At 48.5% G+C, this 25,075-nt stretch overlaps 1 protein-coding gene across 1 annotated transcript; it reads right to left on the bottom strand.

Annotated features, from left to right (window-relative positions):
• Positions 1-17,953: 17,953 nt before the first annotated feature.
• Positions 17,954-23,033, bottom strand: RASSF10 (Ras association domain family member 10). Its single transcript, XM_084772970.1, has one exon. The coding sequence runs from the start codon at positions 22,589-22,591 to the stop codon at positions 21,065-21,067; it is 1,527 nt and encodes a 508-aa protein (XP_084629096.1). The 5' UTR covers positions 22,592-23,033; the 3' UTR covers positions 17,954-21,064.
• Positions 23,034-25,075: the final 2,042 nt, after the last annotated feature.

Below are 25,075 nucleotides of genomic sequence, written 5' to 3'. Positions count from 1 at the left end.
AGGAGGCAGCTGGTCACGTTGCACCTGCAGTCAGGAAGCAGAGGTGGATGAGCACTGCTTGATGCTCATCTGGTTTATCCTTCCTGCCCTTTTCATTCAGGTTAGGAGCATAGTCCAAAGGATGGGGGTACCCACATTCTGATGGGCCGTCCCTCCTCTCTGGAAATGCCCTTACAAACACGTCCAAAGAAAGGTCTCCTAGGTGATTCTAAACCTAGTCAAGTTAATAATGGAGATGAACTATCAGGGCTCCCAAACCAACCTACAGAGGTCTCCTCACCATTCTTCCTCTTCACAGCCCAACGCCACCTATTGGTCCAGTAAAACTCCCAGGAGCGAATGAGGAGAGCTCCTTTTCCCTCAAGCCTTGCTGGTCCTTCCTGTCTGTATTAGTTTACTTTTCTGTTGCTGTGACAAAACACCATAACCAAATCAGCTTATGGATGGAAGTTAATTTGGGCTTGTGGTTCCATTAAGAGGGGGGGGGGGATCCATTAATGAAAACATGCAAAGCATAAGACTAATAAAAGCAACGTGTACTATCTGCTTCAAGGAAACATATTTTAATTGCAAGTATGAATAAATTATGACTACAGGATCAAGACAGATGAGCAGCGGCATCCATCCTGCTCTGCTTCCTGACTGTGTAGCTATGGCTGGGAACTCTCAAAGCCCAGCCCCAGCAACACACTTCCTCTGGTGGCACCATCTCCCTGAACAGCACCACCAACTGGGAACCAAGTATTCAAATCCCTGAGCCTGTGGGGGACATTTCTTATTGAAACCTCCATACGGTCCAACCTCTAACCCTTCCCACACAAACACACACACCACCCCCTTACCCTGTCCCTTGCCACCTGCCCTTCACTCCTGGGATGCCTTGCATCAGTCCCTAGCACTCAGTCCTACCATCTACCACTGCTTTTCATGTCATCCTTTACGCAGTGCCCAGAGTGGTCCCGAGAGAGAGAAATTGTTCCTACGGAAACGTCTCAATATTTCCGTTGTTCTCACTCTTTGATTACCAGTCTGGTTCTGTTCTCATTACCTGCCTCATCTGGGGCCCATCTCCTCACTTGCCTCTTGTGTTCTACTCCGGAGCACTGGAATTTGCCTGGGCACATGGCATCTGTGCTGGCAGGGATACCTTACATCTTGTCCATCTTGCTGAGGCTGCCTGCTCTACCCACCTCTCTCACACATCTCGGGCTGACCTCCAACTCCTTCTATAATCAGAGATGATTTTTAACTTCTGATCCTCCCACCCGTATCTCTCAAGTGCTGGCATTAAGGCATATGTCACTATACCCAGTTTATGTGCTGCTGGGGATTTATCCATACTCACAATTAAACGTGATCCCCCTGGAAAAAGATAGCACACTGTGCTTTTGTTGGTGTTACAATTTCTACATTTACTATTCTATTGAATGTGATAAAGATCATTGACTCCTAGTATTAGTTCACAAGCCAATTGGCTAGCCTGCCTCTAGGTTGCTTAGCTGCCTCTAACATCATCACCATCACCAGGGTCCCAGGATAAAAAGGACAAACCTGCCACCTATCTCTCTCTTGCACTTTTTTTTTTTAATGAGACAGGGTTTCTCTGTGTAGCCTTGGCTGTCCTGGACTCACTTTGTAGACCTGGCTGACCTCGAACTCACAGCAATCTGCCTGCCTCTGCCTCTCGAGTGCTGAGACTAAAGGCATGCGCCACCATGCCTGGTTCACTCCTTTCTTACCTCTCTCTCTCTCTCTCTCTCTCTCTCTCTCTCTCTCTTGCACTCTGTCTTTCTCTGCCTGTCCCTCTGTCTGTCCCTTTGATTCTCTGTCTCTCTCACGGCTCACTCAGACTATGTCTTCTCTCCCTTGCTCTTCTCACAATAATAAACTTCCTCGTGCCACACCTGTTGCGCAGCGTGTAATTGCATAGCAATAACACCCAGTCCTGTTCTGGGGCTGCCTACACCCTGCTTAGCAGTTGCATCTCCACCCCCATTACCAGAAGCTTCACTGGAGGGTCCTTTGGATCCTGAGTCTCTACTGCATGATGGGACTCCATAGAAACCCAAGTGCTCTGTCATCTCTCACTCTGGGACTAATCCTGAGCCATCATCCTAGGGACAAGGCTAAACATCCCCAGCAACCCATTTTCCTCTTGCCATAGCTACAAGTCTAAAACCAAGTGAACTCCTCCCTATCCCGTAGGCCAGTCCTTCTGAGACCTGAGCCTTACCCTGTGTGCAGCTCCCTGATGCTAACTTTTTTCATCTGGAGAGTTCCTTGGAAACTGGCCAAAGAGTTTCATGGTTGGATCCCTCTGTGTACAGTTTCTGGGGGTACACAGCCAAGTCTCCAGTCCACACAGTGTTGTATCCTGGGACACAGTTCAGATTCCTAACACATTTCAAAATCTTTGGGGTCAATAATCTATAAAGAAAATGCCTCTGTAAAGTTCTCTGAGGTGATAACTGGTATTAAGTCATTTCCTTTTTAGTTTTTGTTGTTGGTTGGTTGGTTTTTATCTTTTTGTTTGTTTGTTTGTTTGTTTTCACAAAATCTCTGGGTGGACAAAAGAGCATTCAGAAACCATTTGACTGTGAAATTAACAGAGGTGGGTTATCCTAGAGTTGAAAGCACAAGCTAGGCACACTCTTTCCTTCATAACTAGATCTTGTGCTTGTAGTCAGATGTCTACACATCCATCAACCCTCACATGCCACTTTGGGGGACAAATCATTTCTCCAATGCAACCAACCTAAAGCGGGAGTTTCCTTCTTTACTGAGCTTCCCAGAGCACACTAATATTTCTAGTTTAGCACTAGCCACACCGCCTTTGTGTTTCTCCACAGAATAACTAGGTCCTCTAAGGCCAGAACTGTGCTTTGCTCCAGCCAGCATGAGGTCTGCGCTGTGGTACGGTACCCAGTGCTGTGTTAGGAACCAATGAAAGTGGGTTCCAATTCTAACTCAACATCCGGCTTCCCGTTTAGCCATAGAAATTCATTTCCTCTCTTGTGTCTAAAGGACAGCTGCTTCTTGGAGCTGCTAAGAGAACTGAAGTAGGCAGTTGCCGCAGGGCAGCCTGGGAAAATCACCAGTCAGCCATGCATGGCAGGGATTGCAACCCATTGGTCCTGGAACCTCCCAGCTCAGAGGAGCTGTGGGGCTGGGAAACAGGTGGGAAAGGAACTCTGCTCTCTGAGGCTGCTCGTAAGAACACAGCTTCCCAGCACTAGGGAGGCAGAGGCAGGCAGAGTGCTGTGGGTTCAAGGCCAGCCTGGTCTACAAAGCAAGTCCAGGACAGCCAATGATACACAGAGAGACCCTGTCTCAAAAAACAAACAAACAAAAAACCAAACAAAAAAACCAACCAACCAACCAAACAAACAAACAAAAAACCCAAAACAAACAAAAGAACACAGCTTTCAAAAATCTGTTGTGGATATCTTTCCATTTTCGGCTTGTTGCACATCAATGCTGGGTTTGGACTTCTCGCAGGAGGGGTGGGAAGGCCTCGCTCCTTCCTGCTTTCATGCCTTCTTACAGAAACCTGCAGTCTCCGGATCGCAGCAGTCTGGTTTCTGTGGCCTTCCCACTGACTGCCCAGACAGAACTGCTCAGCCGTGACGCAGAACAAAGAGCCCTAGATGGCTAAGGGACAGGAGACAGTAGCAGAGGACCCAGGAGAGTTCCGTCAGAGCTCCTGAGACAAGAAGCACACTGAAGAGCAACAGGAAGGGTCGCTGCTTCTCCTGTAAACGCACTCCAGAGGCTAGAAGAGACCACGGGATCCCGTGGAACTGGAGTGGTGCCACGTGGGTGCTGGAAACCAAACCGTGGTCCTCCGTAAGAGCAGCCAGTGCTCTTAACCGCTGAGCCACCTCTGTAGAACCTTTAAGAAAACTTGTCTTCAGCCAGGCAGCGGTGAACTTTAATCCCAGCACTCGGGAGGAGGAGGCAGGCCGATGTTCGAGCTGAAAGGAAGTCTGATGTGCAGAGTTAATTCCAGAACAGTCAGAGAAATCCTATCTCGAAAGACAAAACAAAGTGCGCGTGGGCGCCAGTAGGATGAACACATTGTGACAGAGAGGTGGGGACAATAAAGGGCAGAGCAGCACACACGCACACCCACACCCCCCCACACACACACACACAGAGGTCATTAATTTTTTACAAAAGGGCCAGGCACACGCCTTTAATCCCTGCACTGAGGAAGCAGATACCTGCGGATCTCTTGAGTTTGTGACCAGCCTGGTCTACAAAGGGAGTTCCAAGACAGCCAAGGCTACGCAGAGAAACTCTGTCTCAAACAAACAAACAAAATTATTTTTAAAAAAAAAAGAAAGAAAAAGAGAGAGACTTAAACTAAGCGCCCTATGGAAATGCTGCATAAAGAATAATTTATGCTGAGGAATGTGTGACTTTTATTGTTATTATTGTCGAATGGACAGCAGTGGTCTCTGCTCAGGGCCCCTTCCTGCCAGCTGGAGGCAACTCAGTGAGTGGAGAGGAGCAGGGGCTGTCACAGGCGTGTTGTCTGCCTTTCTAAAGCACAGTGACTATCTGGGTATCTTAAACAGCCCCGGGTGCTGGGCATGGCAGTGCATGCTTTTAATCCAACACTCAGGAGGCAAAGGCAGGCTGACCTCTGTGAATGTGAGGCCAGCATGGTCTACACAATTAGTTCCAGGCTAACCCGGGTTACAGAGTGAGACAGTGTCTCAAAATAATAATAATAATAATAATAATAATAATAATAAGAAGAAGAAGAAGAAGAAGAAGAAGAAGAAGAAGAAGACGAAGAAGACAAAATTACTATGATTGATTGATTGATTGATTGATTAAATAGTCCTGTGCTAGACTAGTGGTTCTCAACCTGTGAGCTGCAAGCTGTGTGGAGATTAGCCAACCCTTAGGTAGAGGGCCCATATCAGATATCCTGCCTATCAGATATTTACATAACAATTCATAATTGTAGCAAAGTCACAGTTGTGAAATAGCAACGGAAATAATTTTATGCTTGGGAGGCCACTATAACATGAGCAACTGCATTAAAAGGTCGCACCATTAGGAAGTCTGGGAACCACTGTGCTAGATCAAAAGCAAGCTGACCCCTCCGTGACCCCTTGTGGAGTCAAGTGACTCAAAAGGGTCTTTTCTTAGACATTTGCAAACATTGACCAAAAATAAACTCAAACCAAACACTTAATGAATCTGAGATGTTTCTGAGAGCGCCCTTCTGTGTTGTAGTCAGCAACCTTACTGCAGCCGGGATTCTGAACACACGTGTACTTTACACATCGACGTATACCTGCTATTTTGTACTAGATATTGTGGTAAGTAGTGTTCTCAGCACCGGCCATTATAAAATCAAAACATTTACTTACTCTGAAAAACACTGAAGATGCTTGTGCCTGTCGGATCAAATATTTAGACAGGATTTCACTTTGGGACAGGCTCATGTAGCCAGGGCTAGCCTGGAACTTGCCACATACTCAAGGATGACCTTGAACTCCCAACCCTCCTGATGCTGCTTCCTGAGACCTAGAATTATAAGCATGTGCCAATACATCCGGCTTCCAAGTTTAATTCTTTCTTTAAATATATTTATATTTATGCTTTGAGAATATCACGTGTGTGTGTGTGTGTGTGTGTGTGTGTATAACGTCTTTTGATCACGTCCCATCCCACTATCCTCTTTCAACTCCTCTCAGATGACCCTCAAGTTCATGTCCCCTTTTTTTTTTTTAAATAGCCCACTGAGCCCAGTTAATCTGCTTCTATAAGTGCAGTAGTCATCATGGTAGGTCTACCAGGGACCATATCCTTGAAGAAAACTGCTTCTCTTTATCCAGCGGCCATCAATTGCCAATAGCTCCTGGGCTAGTGGGTGGAGCCTCGTGAGCCCCTCCTCCTAGGCTAGTGGGTGGAGCCTCGTGAGCCCCTCCTCCTAGGTTAGTGGGTGGAGCCTAGCGAGCCCCTCCTCCTAGGCTAGTGGGTGGAGCCGAGTGAGCCCCTTCTCCATGCATGCTGGAATGGTGACAAGCTTGATCTTGAGCAGGCTTGGTGCAGATGCCACAGCGGCTGTGAGCTCATGAGCACAGTGGTCCTGCCATATCCAGGAGACACTCTTGTAGCAGCCCTGCCGGACATCTGGCTCTTACAGTTTTTCTACCTGCTCTCCTATGATGGCCCGAGAGCCTTGGGGCGGGGGCGGGCTGTGATGTAGATATCCCAGTTAGGGTTATGTACTCTATAAACAAGGTACCGTCACTTGTTCTCTGCACTGTGACTAGTTGTGACCAGTTAGCTATCTGGTGATGTCTAAGAGCTGCACTAACCTAAGGGCACATAGTTAAGTATTTAGGAGGCAGTTTGATGCGGTGTTCACTTAATAAGACAGCAGTGTGTTCAACCCTACGGCCTATGAGCTTTCCAGCCACAGGTTCTTGGTGCGGTTTACAGTACAAGTGTGAACAGTGCCCTGTCCTACCTATGACAAGGACCTTGAATCTGATGATGTCACGCTTTCTTGTCTGTTCTCCCTCCCTCCCTTTCTTTCCTTCCTTCCTTCCTTGAGACACGGCCCCTCTATATAGCCCTGGCTGGCCTGGAGCGTAATATGTAGACCAGGCTGGCCTGAAACGCACAGTGATCCCACCTACCTGTGCCTCCTAAGTGATGGTATTAAAGGCATGCGCCACCACACCCTGCTCAAAGATTTAATTCTTTTTGTAAAAATAAACCAGCTTATCCGTTACATTAGCATACAAATTTGCCCTTATCTTTAATCAATGGCAAAAATTATATATACATCAAAGGGTGGTTTTAAACTATTTTGTAATGGTGTTTCATCTGTAGATGTTCTATTCATACACCTATTTTACATACCTATATACCAGGGGTGGTGTGAAAATTTCTCCAGAGAAAGAGGGTCTGGAACAAAAACCACATGCAGTCTGCTACGGATGGCTCTCCAAGCAATTACCATCCCTGCCAGGCACTGCAGTGAAGGCGTTGGAAGGCGGTTTCATCTGGCTTGTTGGGGCAAGTGCGTGTTCTCTGAGAGCCGTCAGGAGACGGCTTAATTGGTGGTCATTAGAATAGATGCGACTGATTACGAATCACTTGAAAGTATTTCAGCTGCTTTTGCACTTTGTAATCTTTCTCCCCTTATCCCTTCCCTGGCAGCTTTTCTGCTTACTCCTCATTGAAGTTTCCCAGATAGACACTTTATGTATATATAAATTTATAGCCTGTTATTCCGCCATGGGCAATTCATTCTTTCCTTCAGTGAGACTAGAGCATACCTACTGTGTGCTCTGAGAATACCTACTGTGTGACCATGGTCTGTACAGTGACTGCCTGCTCTCTACAGTGCTGGGTGGTCTCACCTCCCCTCTCCATCCCCTAGCACGCACAAAGGAAATCTTTCTTTCCTGCTATATCCCCTGAAGTGTATGTGCATTCATTACTTGTCTTGCTGCTCTAACAAAAATACTTAACAAAAGCAACTTAAGAGGGGAAAAGGTTTACCAGCTCACAATTCCGGGTACAGACCTTCACCACCGCAAAACGCACAGCAGCAGGAGGCATGAGGCCGATGTTCACCACACTGCACCCAGTCAGGAAGCAGAGCGTGATGCACACCGGTGCTCACCTGGCCTTATATTTTTTATCCTGTCCAGGACCCCACTCCATGCATGGGAGGGAGCTACCCGAATATAGGATGACCTTTGAACCTTAATTAGTATAACCTAGAAACTCCCCTCAGCTGTGCCCAGAGGTTTGTCTCCTGGGTTATTTTAGAGTCTGTAAGCCATCAACTATCACAGTAGAACAAACAATATGAAGCTTGTTGTAAAATGGTTGTCCAATAAACCCCCTTAGCATCCTCTGTTGTCTCGCTGCACTGACGTGCCTCTACCTGCTGCGCTCCCTAAACTCAAGCCAGGGCCCTCTGCAGCCTCTGTCTCTTCAATGGCAAGTCGCCATATAGCATCTGCTGTAGTCCTGTTGTTGTCTTCCTCGCCTTCTTCCTCCAGCAGCTACAGCCCCCAACCTCCCGCTGCAGGGATCAAAGGTGGCCTGGGCTACAGCTATTCCTCCTCAGTCCCTGCCTGATTTCTAGCACACAGGCTGTCATGGCCTGGAAACTTCCCCAACCCTGCAAGCCTGTAAAAGGCAGAAACCCTACCTTCTCCCTCAGTGTTATTCCCGAGGGCTGAGTTCCACAAGTGGGAAGGCTTGAAAGAACTGGAAAGGAATTGTTAGGTTTAAGGGATGGGTGTTGGCACTCTGACATTTCTGCCTGTCCCACCATCTAGCATTGGCTGGTTGTCCTCAATGTCCCTGGAAGACACAGCAATCTGGTCACACAGTAGTCTTCCTCCTAGGTATTTTCATACCTTCTTCCCTTGACATCGTTTTCTGGTCCAGACGTCCCTTTCATAAGGACACTTGGGCATATGGTCAGGGTCATCTCCCCTAGTGGCTTTACTTTTATGTAATGGCCTCCATAAAGATCCTGTTCCAGGGGGCTGGAGAGATGGCTCAGAGTTTGGGAACCCTGGCTGCTCTTCCAAAGATTTTTTTTTTTTTTTTTTTTTTGGTTTTTTGAGACAGGGTCTCTCTGTGTAGCCTTGGCTGCCCTAGACTCAATTTGTAGACCAGGCTGGCCTCGAACTCACAGCGATCCACCAGCCTCTGCCTCCCAAGTGCTGGGATTAAAGGCGTACGCCACCACGCCCAGCCCTCTTCCAAAGATCTTAAACTCAATTCCCAGCAACCACATGGTGGCTCACAACCATCTATAATGAGATCTGCTGTCCTCTTCTGGTGTGCAGGTGTACATGGAGGCAAAATACTGTATGCATGATGAATAAATACTTTTTTTTTTTTTTTTGGTTTTATGAGATAGGGTTTCTCTGTGTAGCCTTGGCTGTCCTGTACTCTCTTTGTAGACCAGGCTGTGGCTCAAAGTCACAGCCATCCGCCTGCCTCTGCTTCCCAAGTGCTGGGACTAAAGGCATACACCACCACAGCCAGCAAATAAATACATCTTTTAAAAAAGAAAAAAAAAAAAGGATCCTGTTTCCAACGAGGGTCATGGACATGTTCTCCTCTCTCCAATGTTGTACTTACAAACTGCCAAGAGTGATGGGCTCAGGCCATTATGTGTCTTTTAATCTAGCCTATGTACAACAGTTAAACCCCCTTCCTTCTTATGGGTGTTTTTGTCCTGTAGGATGTCCTGAAACATGAATTTGGCTGATTGCATATTGAAAATCACATCCCACGTATTCCTCTGTGCCCAGACTCCTCTTCCTCAGTAGAACGACACTCCTCGCTGGATGTAAGTGCACCATGTGAGAGGACCATTTGTTAAGTAGGGTCCAGGAGGTACAGGGAGACTGGAGAGGCTGTGGGTCTCAGTGGCACAGGCTGGCACTGTAGCTCAATGTCTCCCTGACACCAGCTTTTCTCGGCATCCCTTGGTGGTTGTAAGGTCACACAAAGGAGATCTAGCTCACTCCCACCCCCTCCACTGCTAACTGAAATTCCTGTGAAAAGAATTCATCCTTATCAACTGTTTGATGACTTAGAAACACGGTGTGTTCAGGAAAGGCAGAATAAATGTTCTTTTTATTATTGATGTCGAGAAAAACAACTTGGTATCCTAGCAACCCCCAAAGGTAATTAACAAGCTAATGTCTTTCCTTTCTTTGGGTCATTTAGAACATCTATGTTTTTGTATTTTAGAATGAATCCATTACAGTTGTTATGATCATTAAAAGTCAATTTTTCTCACTTTTAACCATCAGGAGCCCCATAGGTTGATCCAAAATTCTGTAGACGTAAACACAGCTTGTTTTGTGTTATAATTATTTCTTCCGTGTGGAAGAGTAGGAGAGCTCAAGTGCCCGGGTGACCGTGTGGCAGTCAGATGACAACTTTCAGGAATTCTCTCCTTCTCCCGTGTAGACTCCAAGAGTCAAACTCAGGTCCCCTCGTTGGCAGCAAGCACCCTAACCTTGCAGGGCTCCATCTCAGCTCCTTTGTGCCTTAGATTCTGAGCCAGTCAGATTCAGGTCCCTTTCTCTCTTCGTGGAAAATGACACTTAGGATGCCACAGTCTAGGGGTGAGGGGTGCTCAGGACTTTGATTGCAGGCCTTTTCAGAGGACAGTGCTAAGACACTGTACTTCACAGAGCTTCAGGAATCAGGAGGTTTATGCCGCTCCCACATGTTTGTGTCCCTGATCTGCACTATAGTAGAAATGCTCCTCCAGGCTCACAGTAGGATTGTAACAGTCTGTAGAACCAGTTTCCTGCAAAATGGTCTCTCATCTTCCCCTCTGACACACAGCGATGCAGTGAGCGCTGTGACTTTGCACACTTACATGGGCAGATATTCTGAGAGGTTCCTAAAAGTGGAGTTGGTGTGTTGAAAGTGTGGAGGTGATGGGTTGGAGCTATCTTAGAACCGCAAGACCAGGCCAGGCAGGGTGACGCATACCGCACACAGTGCCTCTCAGCACCTGGGAGACAGAGGCAGATGCAAGTCTTGAAGCCAGCCTGCTCTGCACAGTAAGTTCCAGGCCAGCCAGAGCTACACACTAGACAACTGTCTCAATAAACAAACAACAAATAAATCCTCAAAACAGAATCCCTAAAAAATTTTAAATTACATTTATGTGTGTGTGTGTATGTATGTATGTATGTATGTATGTATGTATGTGTGTGTGTATGTATGTACCACAGTGTGCTTATAAAGTCGGGGGACAATTTCCAGTGTCAGCCCTCATTTTCCAGCTTCTTGAGGCAGAGTCTTTTGTTCACTTCCGGAGTTTCTCCTATCTCCGGCTCCATCTCCCTGTAAGAGCACTCACCTTACAGATGTGCACTACCATGTCCAGATTATGTGGGCCCTGGGGATTTGACCTCGGGTCCTCACGCTTGCATGCACACATGTTGTCCATGAAGCCTCCTTCTCAGCCTTGCGATTTTACTGCTTGAGTGACTTGGCAACATAACGTTATCACTGTGCTCAAGTTAGTGTATACATTTCATGTACTCCCAATAAATATACTGACAGCGGCTATTACTAGCTAAAGACAACTTTCTAGAATGATCATTGTGAAACCATTATGAAAAGAGAAACAGAGACAGGAGAGCGGGGCGCTAACCGGTCTTCTCTTGCTTAAGGCAAACAGAGGTTGGATAAGTTTCTAAGTTGGTCAGACAGAAGAGCCGTAAGTATGGTTCTTGGTAAGTCTAGAGAAACAGTAGGGCTAAATTAAAGACACCACTTTCAAATTGGCCCAAGAGAATTCTACCCATCCAATGAAAGGGGAAACAGGAAACAGTCCTGTTTAGTGTGCTAGCCGAGGGGCACCGTGAGGATCTCTAAAAATGCCACTGTCAGAAAAAAAAAAAACAAGAAATCTCCCAGAGTTCTGCAGATTCCAACAACCTAACAACCCAAAGAGACCTGTAACCTCAGAACTTGGGCAGGAGGGATCACAAGTCTGGGCCTCTGTAATGAGAGCCTCTATCAAAAGAAAGGGGCAGGGCAAGGAGAAGGGAGGGAGGGAGGGGGAAGGGGGCAGGAGGGCGGGGACTAACTGAATGAGAAAATCCAGCATACCTGTGCTATCTAATGTTTGCACTTACACTATTCCCACCCCCACCCCCACCCCCAGTTCCACAGAAGCCTTGAAAACCAGTAGCCCCAGAATCACAAGGACACCACCCCCAGCAACCCTGCAATCAATCGCAGTGCAAACAGGCAGCCCTGCAAGCAATTACAGTGTAAACCAGCAGCCCTGCAACCACAGTGCAAACAACAGCAGCCCTGCAAGCAATTATGTGCAAACCAGCACCTCAGGAGAGACTGCAGGGGACCGGATGAGTTCCTCTGAGTGTCACCATCCTTTGACTTGCTTAGCTGGCATTTATTTCACCTGACCTCTCCCCCGCCCCCTCCACGCCACCCTCCCGCAGGTGTTGGTCAAGAACAGTCACAGGCAATTGTTCAACATCACAAATGCTCAAAGCAGAGATTATAGCAGAAAATCAAGACTCTGACCCAGAAAGGTTAAAAAGGAAAAGCTAGTGAATAAAATGCTCACAGAGGCATGCAAAGGAGACAGGAAACATGGCCGACAAGCAGGAAGGAAAGGAGCCAATAGAAACTACCCACAATGCAGTTCTTGTGTACAAATTATTAGACAAAGGCAAAATCATCTATGCTGTTGTTGTTATTGTTGTTATTATTATTAATTATTTAGATAACATCTTACTATGTGGCCCAGGTATCTTAGTTCAGGCTACTATTGCTGTGATGAAACACTATAAGCAAGGAGGAGGAAAGGATTTATTCCACTCACAGTTCCATAAAGTGGTGTGGGCAGCAATCTGGAGGCAGGGGCTGATGGGGAGGCCATGGAGGGATGCTGTTTGCTGGCTTGTTCCCCATGGCTTGCTCAGCCTGATTTCTTATAGAACCCAGGACCACCAGCCAGGGGGTGGCACCACCCACAACTGTCTGGGCCTCCCTGACCAATCACTAAGAAAGGGTCTATAGGCTTGTCCACGGCTAGCTTTATGTCGACAATAAGCCAGAGCGCCAAGTCAGCCTGGAACTCTTAGCCCTCATGTCTCTGCCTTGAAGGTCCTGAGATGACAGGAGTGTGCCACCGTGCCTGGTTCAAAGTGCATGACTTTAGAAAGTCTTTAACCAGAAATAGTGACACGGGGATGCGGTCCCAGTTACTTGTGAGACTGTGGTGGGAAGTTCATATAAACTTAGATAGTCAAGACCAGACACTCAACGGGCAATCTAGTGAAACCCAAACTCCATGTAAATATTAAATAAGTAAGCACATGAAAATGGTGTCACAACAAATAATGAAAAAAAGCTCATTTTAGATTCAAACACAAAAATAGGCTAAATGTGAAATAATAGAAAATATATGGCAAATAAATAGTAACCAAACAAGAGCTGGGGTAGCTTTGTTAACACCAAACAATGTGAGCCTTAAGTCAAAATCTGTTACAAAATAAAGAAGGATATCAAGTATTAATAAAAAGATCAACATTGCAATTATAAACATATATTCACCAAATATCAGAATCCCAAAGAAGGAAGCAAACGTCAACAAAACTGGAGGGAGGAACAGTTCGGTACTGGCTCTGCAGTTACAGTGGGAATCTTTGACAGACTTCTTTCAGAGAGAATGAAACTAGAGCAATGACATGGGCCCTTGAGCCACGCCCTAGGCCAAGGACACCAGGAGAAACAGACAGAATACCATTCCCACCAAGAGCCCAATACACATTCTCTCACTCACGCCCAGAGGCTTCTCTCGCAGGTGATTCTAGACTCTTGAATCTAGGGTAGCGGTTGTCAACCTGTGGGTTGCAGCTCCTTTCAGGGGATTGAAAGAACCTTTCATAGGGTCGCCTAAATACAGATGTTTTTACCTTATGATTCATAATAGTAGTGAAACTACAGTTAAAATCTTATGGGTAGAGTCATCACAGCATGAGGAATTGTACCAAAGAGTCGCAGCGTTCGGAGGTTGAGAGCCACTGGCCTAGAGCCTTCAAATCAATGGCTGAGATTAAGCATCAGAGATGGCAATACTGTAATTTAGATCTGCAATGAACCCCTAAAAGTCTCTGGGACCCATTTTATTGCTCTTGGGATGTTGTGGAAACTTTAAAGGGTAGATGTAATGGAAGGTTTTGAGGCATGGGGGCAATGTCCTCAGAGAGATAGTAGAACTCTGTCCGGCCTTTTCCTGTTCTGGTCTTATTTTTATTTCCTGGCCAGGAGCTTGGGCTGTTTGTTCTATCATGACCTCCCTGAAACGATGTGCTTTCTACACACAGGTCCAAAACTGCTTACGGATTGAGACCTCCAAAACGGGGAGCCCAAGTAAACCTTTTCTCTTTTTAAGACGATTTCTCAAAGTATTTTGTTACAGTAACGGAATGCCAACTACCGCAGGGAAGATGCAGTGAAGTTAAGTAAGACAGAGGAGTGCCTTTGAGCGAAACTGGGGGTTGGGGTGTGGTCTGAAGGACGAAGTAGAGTAAACTCAACTCTGAAGTCTTCACTGAGGGTCATGCTGGCCTAAGAAAAGGGCCTTTAGAAGGAAAACCAACAGCTTCAATCTTGCTTTTTTAAAAAATGTGGATGTCATCCTAAAAGCTCCAGGGACATCCTACAAGCATCTAAATGATTTACAAAGGAGTGGACAAGAAGGCAGAGTATGGGACAGCGGTCTTCAGGCCTTATGTTCACTCGTGGAGGCCGTGCGGCCAACAGTGTCCTTAATCCAGCTGCACAGGCTTAAATGCACGGGAACAGGGTCTTGTAGGGCACAGTAACTCTTGTGTTTGTCTCTTCCCTAAGATTCCTGCATGCAGCGGCTCACTAGAAAAGATTCAGTTAAAAGGGCTGAGTGGGCCAGGGTCTGTGGCTCAGTTGGTACAGTACTTGCCTAGCATGCAGGAGGCCCTGAGTTCTAGCCCCGGCTCCACGTAAACTAGCATAGCCTCCCATGACTACTTCCAGCTCTCAGCTGGAGGCCAGGGAGTCAGAGCTCAAAGGCACTCTTGGATACATAGGGAGTTCAAAGCTAGGCTGGGCCTGCAGGAGGCCTGTCAATAAAACTAAAAAGCTAGAGACAGCTCTGGTTCAGCTTGGGATGTCACCATGAAGGACTTTATGAGGCTGACCACACAGCTCTGCTCTGTAGGGCATCTACCCCCTTGGGGCATTCGTTCAGGATAATATGACCTCTCTCTCTCTCTCTCTCTCTCTCTCTCTCTCTCTCTCTCTCTCTCTCTCTCTCTCTCTCCCCCCCCTCCCTCTCTCTCCCACCCCCTCTTCTATTTTTCTTTCTTTGCTTCTTTTTCTTCTTCTTCTGTTTGTTTGTTTGTTTTTCAAAACAGGGTTTCTCTGTGTAGCCTTGGCTGTTCAGGACTCACTTTGTAGACCAGGCTGGCCTCCAACTCACAGCGATCTGCCCTACCTCTGCCTCCCGAGTGCTGGGATTAAAGGCGTGTGCCACCCCGCCCAGCAACTTGTTTTTGTTTTTTAAGACAGGGTTTCTTTATGTAGCTTTGGCTGTCCTGAAACTTACTATGCAGCGGGCTGGCCTCCAACTCACAGAAATTCACCTGCCTCTGCCTGCCAAGTACTGGGATTAAAGGTGTGCACCACTGTGCCTGGCCTTCTATTTCTTATAGCCACTCCAATATTTACTGGGAATTTCTCACCTCTGTCTTGTGCTAAATCTTCACCTGACAGGTAATTACCAGCTCTGGGCTATGGGTGAGATGGCTCCACCTCCATAGGGGAAATAGCTGAAAAGACCTTGCTGTGGCTAAGCCTTCCCAATTCTTTCTCACAGGTCTGCTGAACTCTCTGTGAGAGGTCTCACGTGTGTGCAACCAGGTCCTGGGTGTGAGGCCAGGCTAGGCTGGAATCTCATGTAGCTTTTTTGGGGGTAGGGCAGGGGTTCGAGACAGGGTTTCTCTGTGTAGCCTTGGTTGTCCTGGAACTCACTAAGTAGACCAAGCAGGCCTAGAACTCACAGAGATCCATATGCCTCTGCATCCTACATGCTAGGATTAAAGGTGTGTGCCCCCACGCCCAGCACTCCTGCCAGCTAATGATCAGAAAGACAAACTTGGTTTCTGTGTAAAAGGTGGAGATTTAGAAGGCCCACCTCACAAGAGGAATGCAGGGAAATACACATCCTCCTACAATGTAACCTCTTGGAGGAGTCCAGGCAACAGTGGCTTCCCCACTCATCCTGCAGGAACATACATTAGGCAAACATTTCCACACTGGAGACTTCACTTCCCTTTTCAAGAATTTAAGAATGGGCTGACAAGATGGTGGGGAGAGATGCTTGCTGCCAAACCCAGCACCCTGACTTCCACCAGAACCCACATAGCTCAAGAGAAATGACTCCTACAAATTGTCCTCTGATTTCCATACTCTTACTGTGGCATGCGCCCCTCCTCAAGTAAACAATCAATACATGTTTGTTAAAAAGGGGGGGTGGCTGGAGAGATGGCTCAGCGGTTAAGAGCACTGACTGCTCATCCAGAGGTCCTGAGTTCAATTCCCAGCAACCACATGGTGGCTCACAACCATCTGTAATGTGATCTAATGCCCTCTTCTGTCATGCAGGCAAGCACTGTATACATAATAAATAAATAAATCTTGAAAAAATATTTTTAAAAAAGGGGGTGGGGGAGGGGTAAACTAGTCTAAGAACTGAACAATGAGTGGAAACTGAAAACCAAAAGTAAAAAGAATTTAAGAATGAGGCCAGGTGCAGTGTCCTAGCTAGAAAGAAAAGCTCAGACAAACCTAAACTGGTAGCAGCTGTTAATTAGCAACTTGGCCCGTATGTTTATTGTGTTTAGGTTTAATTTTTGGTATAGGTGTGTAAAGAGAAACATAAATGTTTTCATGACATCACCTTCTAAGAATCACTGTTCCACTAGACTCAGATGAAAAAGATAATTGTTTGTTTTTATAGCTCTAGTTCTTCTGTTATCTTCGTTGTCCTGCTCCTAGGGAGTGTTGGCCCCTCCTACTTTCACATCATTGGCCAGTTCTGTTGGGAGACAAGATTGCTAACAGGTAAATCTGCCCAGAGAAGGAAGGGGAAAAAAAAAATGAAAAGAACACTTCGCCTTCTTCTTCCTCTTCCCTCCCCACTCCTCCTCCTCCTCTTTTTTTTTTTTTTTTTTTTTTGTTTTGTTTTGTTTTGTTTTAATACAGGGTCTCATGTAGCCCAGGCTGGCCTCAGACTCATTGTATGACTTTGAACCTTTGACCCTCCTCCACCACCTGTCGAATGTTGGGATTATGGTTCTGAACCACTATGCTTTTTTTTTTACATAACCCTGAAGATCAAACTCAGGCAGGCAACTCTTCCAGGAGAGCTACACCCCATCCCTTTCCTGTCATGCAAACTCCTCTAAGCAAAGGCTTTTTTCCTTGTTGTTGTGGCTCTGGAGCAAAGCCAGGGACTTGAACATTTACACAAGAACTCTACCACCAAGATGCACCCCAGCCCCATAAACACCTCCACCGGTTAGGACAGTGATGTTCATGAGGCCCTGATTTTGAGACCACATGAATTAATAAATTTTAATGAAACTATTTTTAACAACAAAAAAACAAAGCAATATCTAATGACGTATACAATAAAACAGGTACTCTTGTGCATGTTTAATTAGGATAAATAGTTTGAAAGGAGCGGGGCAATGAGCATAAGCTTATGAACGTGACTGCTCTTTAATGCGAGGATTCTCTTCCTGAGAATCTTTTGGGGTGAGCAGGAAGGGAGTCTCCACCGCAGATGCATCGAGTTACGTTACAACAGTTAGAGTGGAGGTTAATAACGTGAGGTGTCAAGAAACACTGAAGCTCTTACCAGGTGGATGGATCTTCTCCTGAGTGTTGGCTGTGGTATAGGGGCCGAAGCAGGCACACAACCTTATCAAAATTATGTGCAACAACAGAGCAAAATGGGAAAGCTTCAAAATGCACACAAAGCCCTGAAGGGAACTTCGGCAAATTTTGGCAGTGACAGGCTTTTTGTGATAAGAGACTGGGTGTGCCTTTTCTTTCTTTCCCAAATTCATGTCGTGTTCAGGTTTTTCATCAAGATTGTGCTTTGCAGCTGGGCAGTGGTGGCGCACGCCTTTAATCCCAGCACTCGGGAGGCAGAGGCAGGCGGATCACTGTGAGTTCAAGGCCAGCCTGGTCTACAGAGTGAGTCCAGGACAGCCAAGGCTACACAGAGAGAGACCTTGTCTTGAAAACAACAACAACAACAACAACAACAACAAATTATGCTATGTAGCTTTTCTAAGAAAGAAAAAAGTAATGACGATAATAACCAGCTTTAAAAAAAAAAAAACATTTATTATGTGTGTGTGTGCGCGTTCACGGGTGCATGACAAGGCATCCCTGTGGAGATCAGAGGACAACTTCAGGACTCAGTTCTCACGTTCCACCACGTGAGCCCTGGGGATCAAACTCAGGCTGTCAGGCTTGGTGGCAAGCGGCTTTTACCGGTGAAGCCACCACCTCATGGGCCTAAGAGCCGCACTTTACAGAAGGAAGAAAGCATGGTGAGGGCGCGTGGGTCATGGGCATGGACAAGCACAGCAAATGGGATGCGTGGGGACAATTGCTCAGAGCATCATCCTAACTCCAGAAGAAAGATGGGGCAGGCTGGGTAGCAGCCTAATGACATTGTCTCCATACACTCGCTGGACCTCCATGGGGCCTGGAAACAAACAGAGAACCAGATCCCCTGTCCCAAGGCCAGGGACGCCAATGTTGTCTCACCCCTAATGTCATGAGAACTGTCCACATGCAGAAAAATGGGCTGCACTCAGCATCCGAGCCCACGTCCACGCTTGTGACAAGAACTTTTCACAAAATCAACTATCGCGCCTCCTCCTGCTCCCAATCCTCTTTTCTCCTGCTCTCACAGAGAGAGCCTTTTAGGAATAGAACTGGTTGGAATGAAAGAAAAAAGCAACAGACTGGACTGTCCTTTGTTATAAGCAAAGCCGCCAGTTGCCGGTTGCCAGAAGAGTTTTAAGTAGGGAAACACTTTCAGGTGCTAGGGACGAGGGATGTTCTCAAAGCCCTGCAGGCCCCTCCTCCTGTGATGTGGCATGTTTGCTTTGCAGGTTTCAGGCATATTTGCTGACGTCAGCTACCCATCAAAGTTTAAAATAATAATAGTGAAAAGGAAAACAGCTCCTTTCTGCCAGGCAGCCACGCTCTGCCAACTTCTATGTTCTTTCTGAGCTAATAAACATCCAAGAACCACCTCCCCTACAACCCTAAGGGGAAAGGGGGGGGGGGGAAGCACAATAATTTAAAAAACCACCAGGTCAGCCCATTGCCAGCACAAACCATTCAGACAGGTGGCATTTGTCACAGTCTAATGAGGACTTTACCTCTGCCTCAAAAGGAAGGCTGTCGTTAAGCTTTGTGTTTACCGAATCACATGACTATCTGAGGACAGGGAGTTTCTTTTGGTCCCTACCTCATTTAAGTGATGCCATGGGGCCACGTGTGTGAATGTTTTCTGCATCAGATGAAACTAAGCAACAACAACAACAACAACAACAAAACTGCACCAAATAAGGTCTTTCAAAAAGTATTAATTAAGAATATCAACTTTTCACTTTGACTTTACTTGAAAACCTGAGACCGGTCGCATGTGTTCTAATTCCACAGCAGCAGCAGGGTTGGGACAGTCCGGGAAGGAGACCCTCCAGCAGTGGGTGATTCAGGGGCTCAGGAGGACATGCTCTTGCTGGGGGACACTCAGACAGCTGATCTCGCAAGGAAAGAAACAGCTATGAACCCCAAGGCCTCTGCTGTGGGAACTGGAGGCCAGCCCCTTGCTAGCTCAGTTGATAGCAGCCTTCTGTACCTCACTGGCAGCACACACACCCCATTGTTAATGCCTCCTTCGCACAGATTAGATCCACACTCCTCAGAAAATACTGAGCTCCACAGGGAAATGGACCAGCGGCCCCCTTCCACTGGCCCAACAGCTAACGACAACTGATAAGTTTTAATTGAAATACCGGGAACAATTACATTGAACGCCCCCCAGCACTATCACCAGCTCCAGGAGACAATGCCACTCTTATATCTCCCCTGCCACTCGCAAAGCCCTCCCCTCACCCCCCAGCCAGGGGGCGGGAGCAACTCAAGTTCTTAACTCACTTTCAAGTGCTTTTACCATGGCTCCTTACTATGGTTAATCTATTTGTTTACCCACAGTGGCCTATGGGATTGCTCCCCGCCCTGGCTCTTTGGGGGAGGGGGAGGGAGGCCCTAGCTAGTAACCCCTGACGTTTGCACTTGAAGTTAATTGGCACTTGCAGTTTACTTGAACCAGAACCCCTCTCTCCAGCCAAAGAAACTGAAGCTGCACTTGGGTCTGGCTAACAGGCATGAAAGTCATGGCTGGTTTTGCTCACAGGGCTGGATTTAACAGCTAAACACTATGCAGAGATCTTTGCTTTCAAGATGTAGTTGACACGAGATGTTCTTTAGAACGGCAAAGCGGGCTGTGCTTCATTCTGCAGCTACCCCCCCCCCCTTTTTCTTTTTTCTTAACTTGTAATTGAGTCAATGAACAGGCATCATGAACTAAGCAGACAGCCCTCCTGCCTCTGCAGAAACACCCCAACGAGCCAGATTACATTTATATCCTAGATTGTGTGTGCCAGGATTTTATCATTCCAAGTGCTACGTTGGGGGGGGGGGGGGGGTTGCAGCTTTTAACACATTGTAGGTAGTAGAGAGACGCTTAGCCTTACGTTTCAATGCAGTTTGGCTTTTGGCAGAAATAAAAGGCAAACGATTTAGCAGACGGGTAATTCGCAAACCTGAAGCAATGTAAACAGCCAGGATTTTATGCCTATGGGTTTTTTTTTTTTTATCAAAGATGTTAAGCAAGGCAGGGACCAACACTAGTGCGTCCTCTTTGGCTAGTTTTAACACGTTTCCAGTCACAATTAACATTCAAAGAATTTCCTTTTCATCCAAGTGTTTTCTTTTAACAGCACTTTATGCCACAGACCATAGTTTTAGCTGTCATCAGTCCTTCCCATACAGAGGAGTGGTAAAAATGTCCATAATCTTTTTCCTTTCCGCTCCCTCTCCTAGTTTTGAAAATGGGCTTGGACCTCGTCGATTTACCTAATGTGTTTTTAAAAATAGGGGGGTGGGGGGTGGGTTTCTCACCTCCTGACTCCTTTTCCCTCTAAAGCATAGGAAGTTTAGGGCTTCCTTGTCCACGACCCTCCCCTACACTCACTCTGAATCAGAGGAGCACACTGCCTAGCAGGCGTCCCCTCCATACTCCAGACCCGTCTGTGGGAACTCTGAGCTCACAGCTCACCCCCACGGCCTCAATTCGTGTCCCTGAGCAGGCTGGGCCAGTGCATGCTGTAACTGTCTAGGCTCACTCCCTACCACTTTTCTACACGAGGGATTCGCCCACGGGAGGTACCGAGTCCGAGTCTTGGCTATGCATGGAGCTCAGCCCGGTATCTGAGTCCTCGTCGTTGCCGGGGCAGCTCTTAGCTAGTCCCCGGGCCTGGTCTACCCACATTTCTGCACAGGTCTGGGGCTGAGGTTCCCGAGGGGGCCCACCGGAACCCAGAGCCCCATCATGCACCACTGTCTGCTCAAACGTGCGCAAAGTCTGCAGAAGGCCCTGCAGCTCGCGCTCCTTAATGTCCCTCTGCTGCTGGCTGTAATCCAAGTCCGCCTTGACGGCCTCCAGGTCTGTGCTGAGCCTCAGCCCGATGTAAAGGCTGGTGCTGAGCTGCGTCCTGACCCGCTCCTGCTCCAACAGCAGCTCGCCATCTGGACCGCCGTCGGGCTCCGGGGGCTCCTCTCTTGCCGCCAGTTCTTCATTGCGCCGCTGCATCCACCGCTGGTTCAGTTCCTCCTGGATCTCGGCGGACAGGCGCTCCAGCAACTCCTCCTGCTGGGAGCGCTCCTCCTGCAGCCTCACCAAGTCGTCGCAGCGCCGGGCTAGCTCCTCTAGCGCGGCCGCCTGCACCTCGCCGTCCAAAGGTGTCGTCGCCTCCGTCCCCTTCTCCGCCAGCGTCGCATCCTCGGGCTCCTCTTCAGGAGCTGGCCCGTCGAAGTCGATGCCGGCCCCCACCAGATACGTATCCTGCACGTAGTTGACTCCGTGTCTCCGCATGCGGTCTAGGTGCACCTTGGCCTCGTAGCGATCTATCTCGCGGTCCAGTTCCCGGAGCCGCTGCACCTGTTGGCGGATAGTGTGGTCCTGAGACAGCACCAGATGCACCAGCGTCTCCATGCGCTCCACCGACGCGCTCTCGTGGGCCCGAGGAGGCGACGAGCAGGAGGAGGTAGTGGACGACGACGTGGACGAACAAGGCGATGGTGGCTGCTGCTGGCGCCTCCGGTTGAGCTTGGCCAGCTTGCGGAAGGCCTTGCGTACCACCCGCCGCTGCTTCTCCTGGGTCAAGGCCAGGCTGGGCCGCGCCGGGGCTCCCCGGGCCGGGCAGGGGCGCTCACGGCTGAGCACTACCCGCGCCTCCGCGCTGCGCGGCCCGGCGTTGGGCAGCGACGCCTCGCTGCGTACTAGCACGAAGCGCACATTCTCCTGCTCTTCGCCCCAGGCAGTCCAGAGGCGCAAGATTCGCGTCTTGTTGGGCAGGATGCGCTCAAAGCCGCGCCACTTCTCCACGATGCAATAGCAGTGCGGGGGCCCACATAGCATGCCCTGGGGCATCGTGTCGTCGTCGTCCTCGTCGTTTTCATCCGGGGGCTCTGGCAACTCCAACTGGCCGGAGGGGTCCTCCGCGATCCCCCGTCGCTGGCCCCGCCGCTGCCTGCGGCGCCGCCGGCAGCCGTCCTCCAAAAGCACTCGCACCACGTCCGAGCAGGTGGTGCGGCGGGAGAGGCCGGACACGAGCTTCTCCTCCTGGCAGATCCACACCGATATCTTCTTCTCGGAAAGATCCATGGCGCAACTGGGAGGCGAGGGACAGATCCGGCTGTGTGCTACTGGGGCGGCAGGGCCAGCGCGGGCAACCTGGCAGCTCCCGAACAGAAGAAGAATCCGCGACCCGCTCTCCGGCCTCACTAGCCTTTCTCCCCGACTGTGTACTGAACTCAGGCGGCGGCTCCGGCAGCAGCGGCTACTTTGGGCTGGCTTGGACCGCGGGCTCTCTCGAGGCAGGGTGCCGGGGTTTGTGTTCCAGCGGCTCTGGCATTGCCCGCGGTGCCCGAGGCCTCCGGGTTTTGCTCCTCCCCACCTGGCTCCACCTCTTCCCGCCCCCAGCGCCCTGAGTTGCAGCGGAGAGCACCGCGGGCGCGGCACCCAGACTCGCCCCTCCCAGTCCCGCCGCCGGGTCTGCCCCTGGCTCCGGTTACTGGAGTCCAATAAAGAGTTTTATCCACTCCAAGCAATGGACTCCGGAACTTCTCTGCCACAAGGCCTGGAGCCCGCACCTCACTAGGTATCTGCTCCGAGCCTCCCTAGGTTCGGCTTCTCCTTGCCTTGTGTCTAGAGCTGCTTGGAAACACCTTCCTTGTTTTCCAGTTCCCCCAATCCTCCAGATGCGCGTGGTCTTGGTCCATCAGGACAGCGCCCTCTTTGTACAGGCGGGGAAACTGAGGCATCAAACAGTTTCTAGTCGAGATGTTGTGATCCACTACCTAAGCAGCTTAGATGTGTAATCGCTGCCTCTTAAGACTTCCACTCTTCCCCAACTACAACCGGGTCCATGCACTGACGTGCAATGACCTGAGGGTGGTGCCCAATTCCCCACAGCTGAGAGCTGACGATTCCCGCCTCGCTCCTCCACTTCCCACAGCCTTCTTGACAGAAGGGGTCCAAATTCCAGGGGGCCCAAATCTAAATTGTTCACAGGTCCTAATTCCAAAGGGGAAACTGAGCCGAGCGTGGTGGCGCACGCCTTTAATCCCAGCACTTGGGAGGCAGAGGCAGGAGGATGGCTGTGAGTTCGAGGCCAGCCTGGTCTACAAAGTGAGTCTAGGACAGCCAAGACTACACAAAGAAACCCTGTCTCGAAAAAAACCAAACCAACCAAACAAAAAACCAATGGGGAAACTGAGGCTGTTACTATAACTGTTTCTGTTATTTTCTGGCATCTAGATGTGTTCGGAAAAGCTCAAAGTCAAGTATCAGAGCACAAATCCAAAGCCACAACACGAAGCTCAAAGCCCTCTCAGTGCAAGGCTTTCTCTGAGCTTGTTCTGGGAGGCTCCATCTGAGCAGTGAGGAGATCTCACTGCCCTGTCTAAAGACCTTGGACAGCTCATTATTTCTTGTAAAGTACTTTTGTCGATTGACTGATTCCTCCCTGGAACATTTGCTGAGTTCCCACTGTGCTCTAAGTCCAGGGCAAGGGATGTGATGATGAGCAAATCTCCTGGCCTGCCAGGAGCTCACCGGAGCTCAATAAACATTTCCAGCACCAGGCCTTGCGTGTTCTGACCAGGGAAGTCACCGTGCGTTAAGGGAACACACCTGGATGCTGCACAGAGGCATAGACCTCATCTGGGAGAGTCCGAAAAGACTTCCCATCAGGGGTACCACTGAGCAACACAAAAAAGAGCCATTTGAAAGAGATGGGAGGGGCAGGGGTAAACACATGACAGAAAGCATCAATATGCAGACTCAAAAAAAAAAAATCAAGAGAGCATGGCAGTCACTGGCTATAAAGAGTTAAGTGAAGAAGTTTCTGATAAGGATGAACTAACAAGAGCCAGGTCAAGAAGGCTCTCATGCTATGCTTTTGAGCATATTGAAAGCATGGTGTAAATGCTGGGTGCTCACAGTGGATGCTTTTACCTACTGTGACCTTAAGAAAAATATGCAATATCTCTGAATCGTATCTGTGAAATGGTGATAATTTTTAAAAGTAATTGCTGTAAGGATAAAATGGCAAGTCCTGGTAAGTCTATAGCAGAAGTTTTTATTGAAAGGTTAGAAACTCTGGAGGTATATGGTTTTTCACTGCTATAAAAATGGATTACCATGAACTTGGTAGCTGAGAGCAACACCCACACATGGTTTCACTTTTCTGAAGGTCACGGCTTGTACTTGGCTTGCTTGCTCAGAGTTCCAGGCTAACGGTAGTGTGTTTCGACTAGGCAGGGTTCAGGATGGAGAGGGAAGCCACTTCGAACCCGCTCAGGTGTGTTTCCAGAAGCCACTTCCCTCCCGCTGAAGCTCTGAAGTCCCCAGCCTCTTCTCAGTGTTTGCCCCATTTAAAGCTGTAGTGGCAAGTCAGAACACCCCCCATCCCACAAACACCCCCCCCCCATCCTCTTGGCATCTAATCCTCCAGGCATCATCCTTTGCTAGCTATGAGAGAAAATTCTGCTTGTAAAAGGCTGGCGTCATCAGGCAGGCCCACCTGGTGGAGAAACTCTCTATATTAAGGTTGACTGATTAGTCACTGCGCGGGCTAGATTTATG

Source organism: Acomys minous (genome assembly GCF_964271855.1).
Source record: "Acomys minous genome assembly, chromosome: 2".
NCBI classification, from domain to species: Eukaryota; Metazoa; Chordata; class Mammalia; order Rodentia; family Muridae; genus Acomys; species Acomys minous.
Note: the sequence above shows the minus strand (reverse complement) of the source record. Positions and strands in the feature narration are given on the sequence as shown.

Excerpts from the sequence above, each read along its gene's own strand:
- RASSF10 (XM_084772970.1), bottom strand. The coding sequence starts at position 22,591 with ATGGATCTTTCCGAGAAGAAGATATCGGTGTGGATCTGCCAGGAGGAG.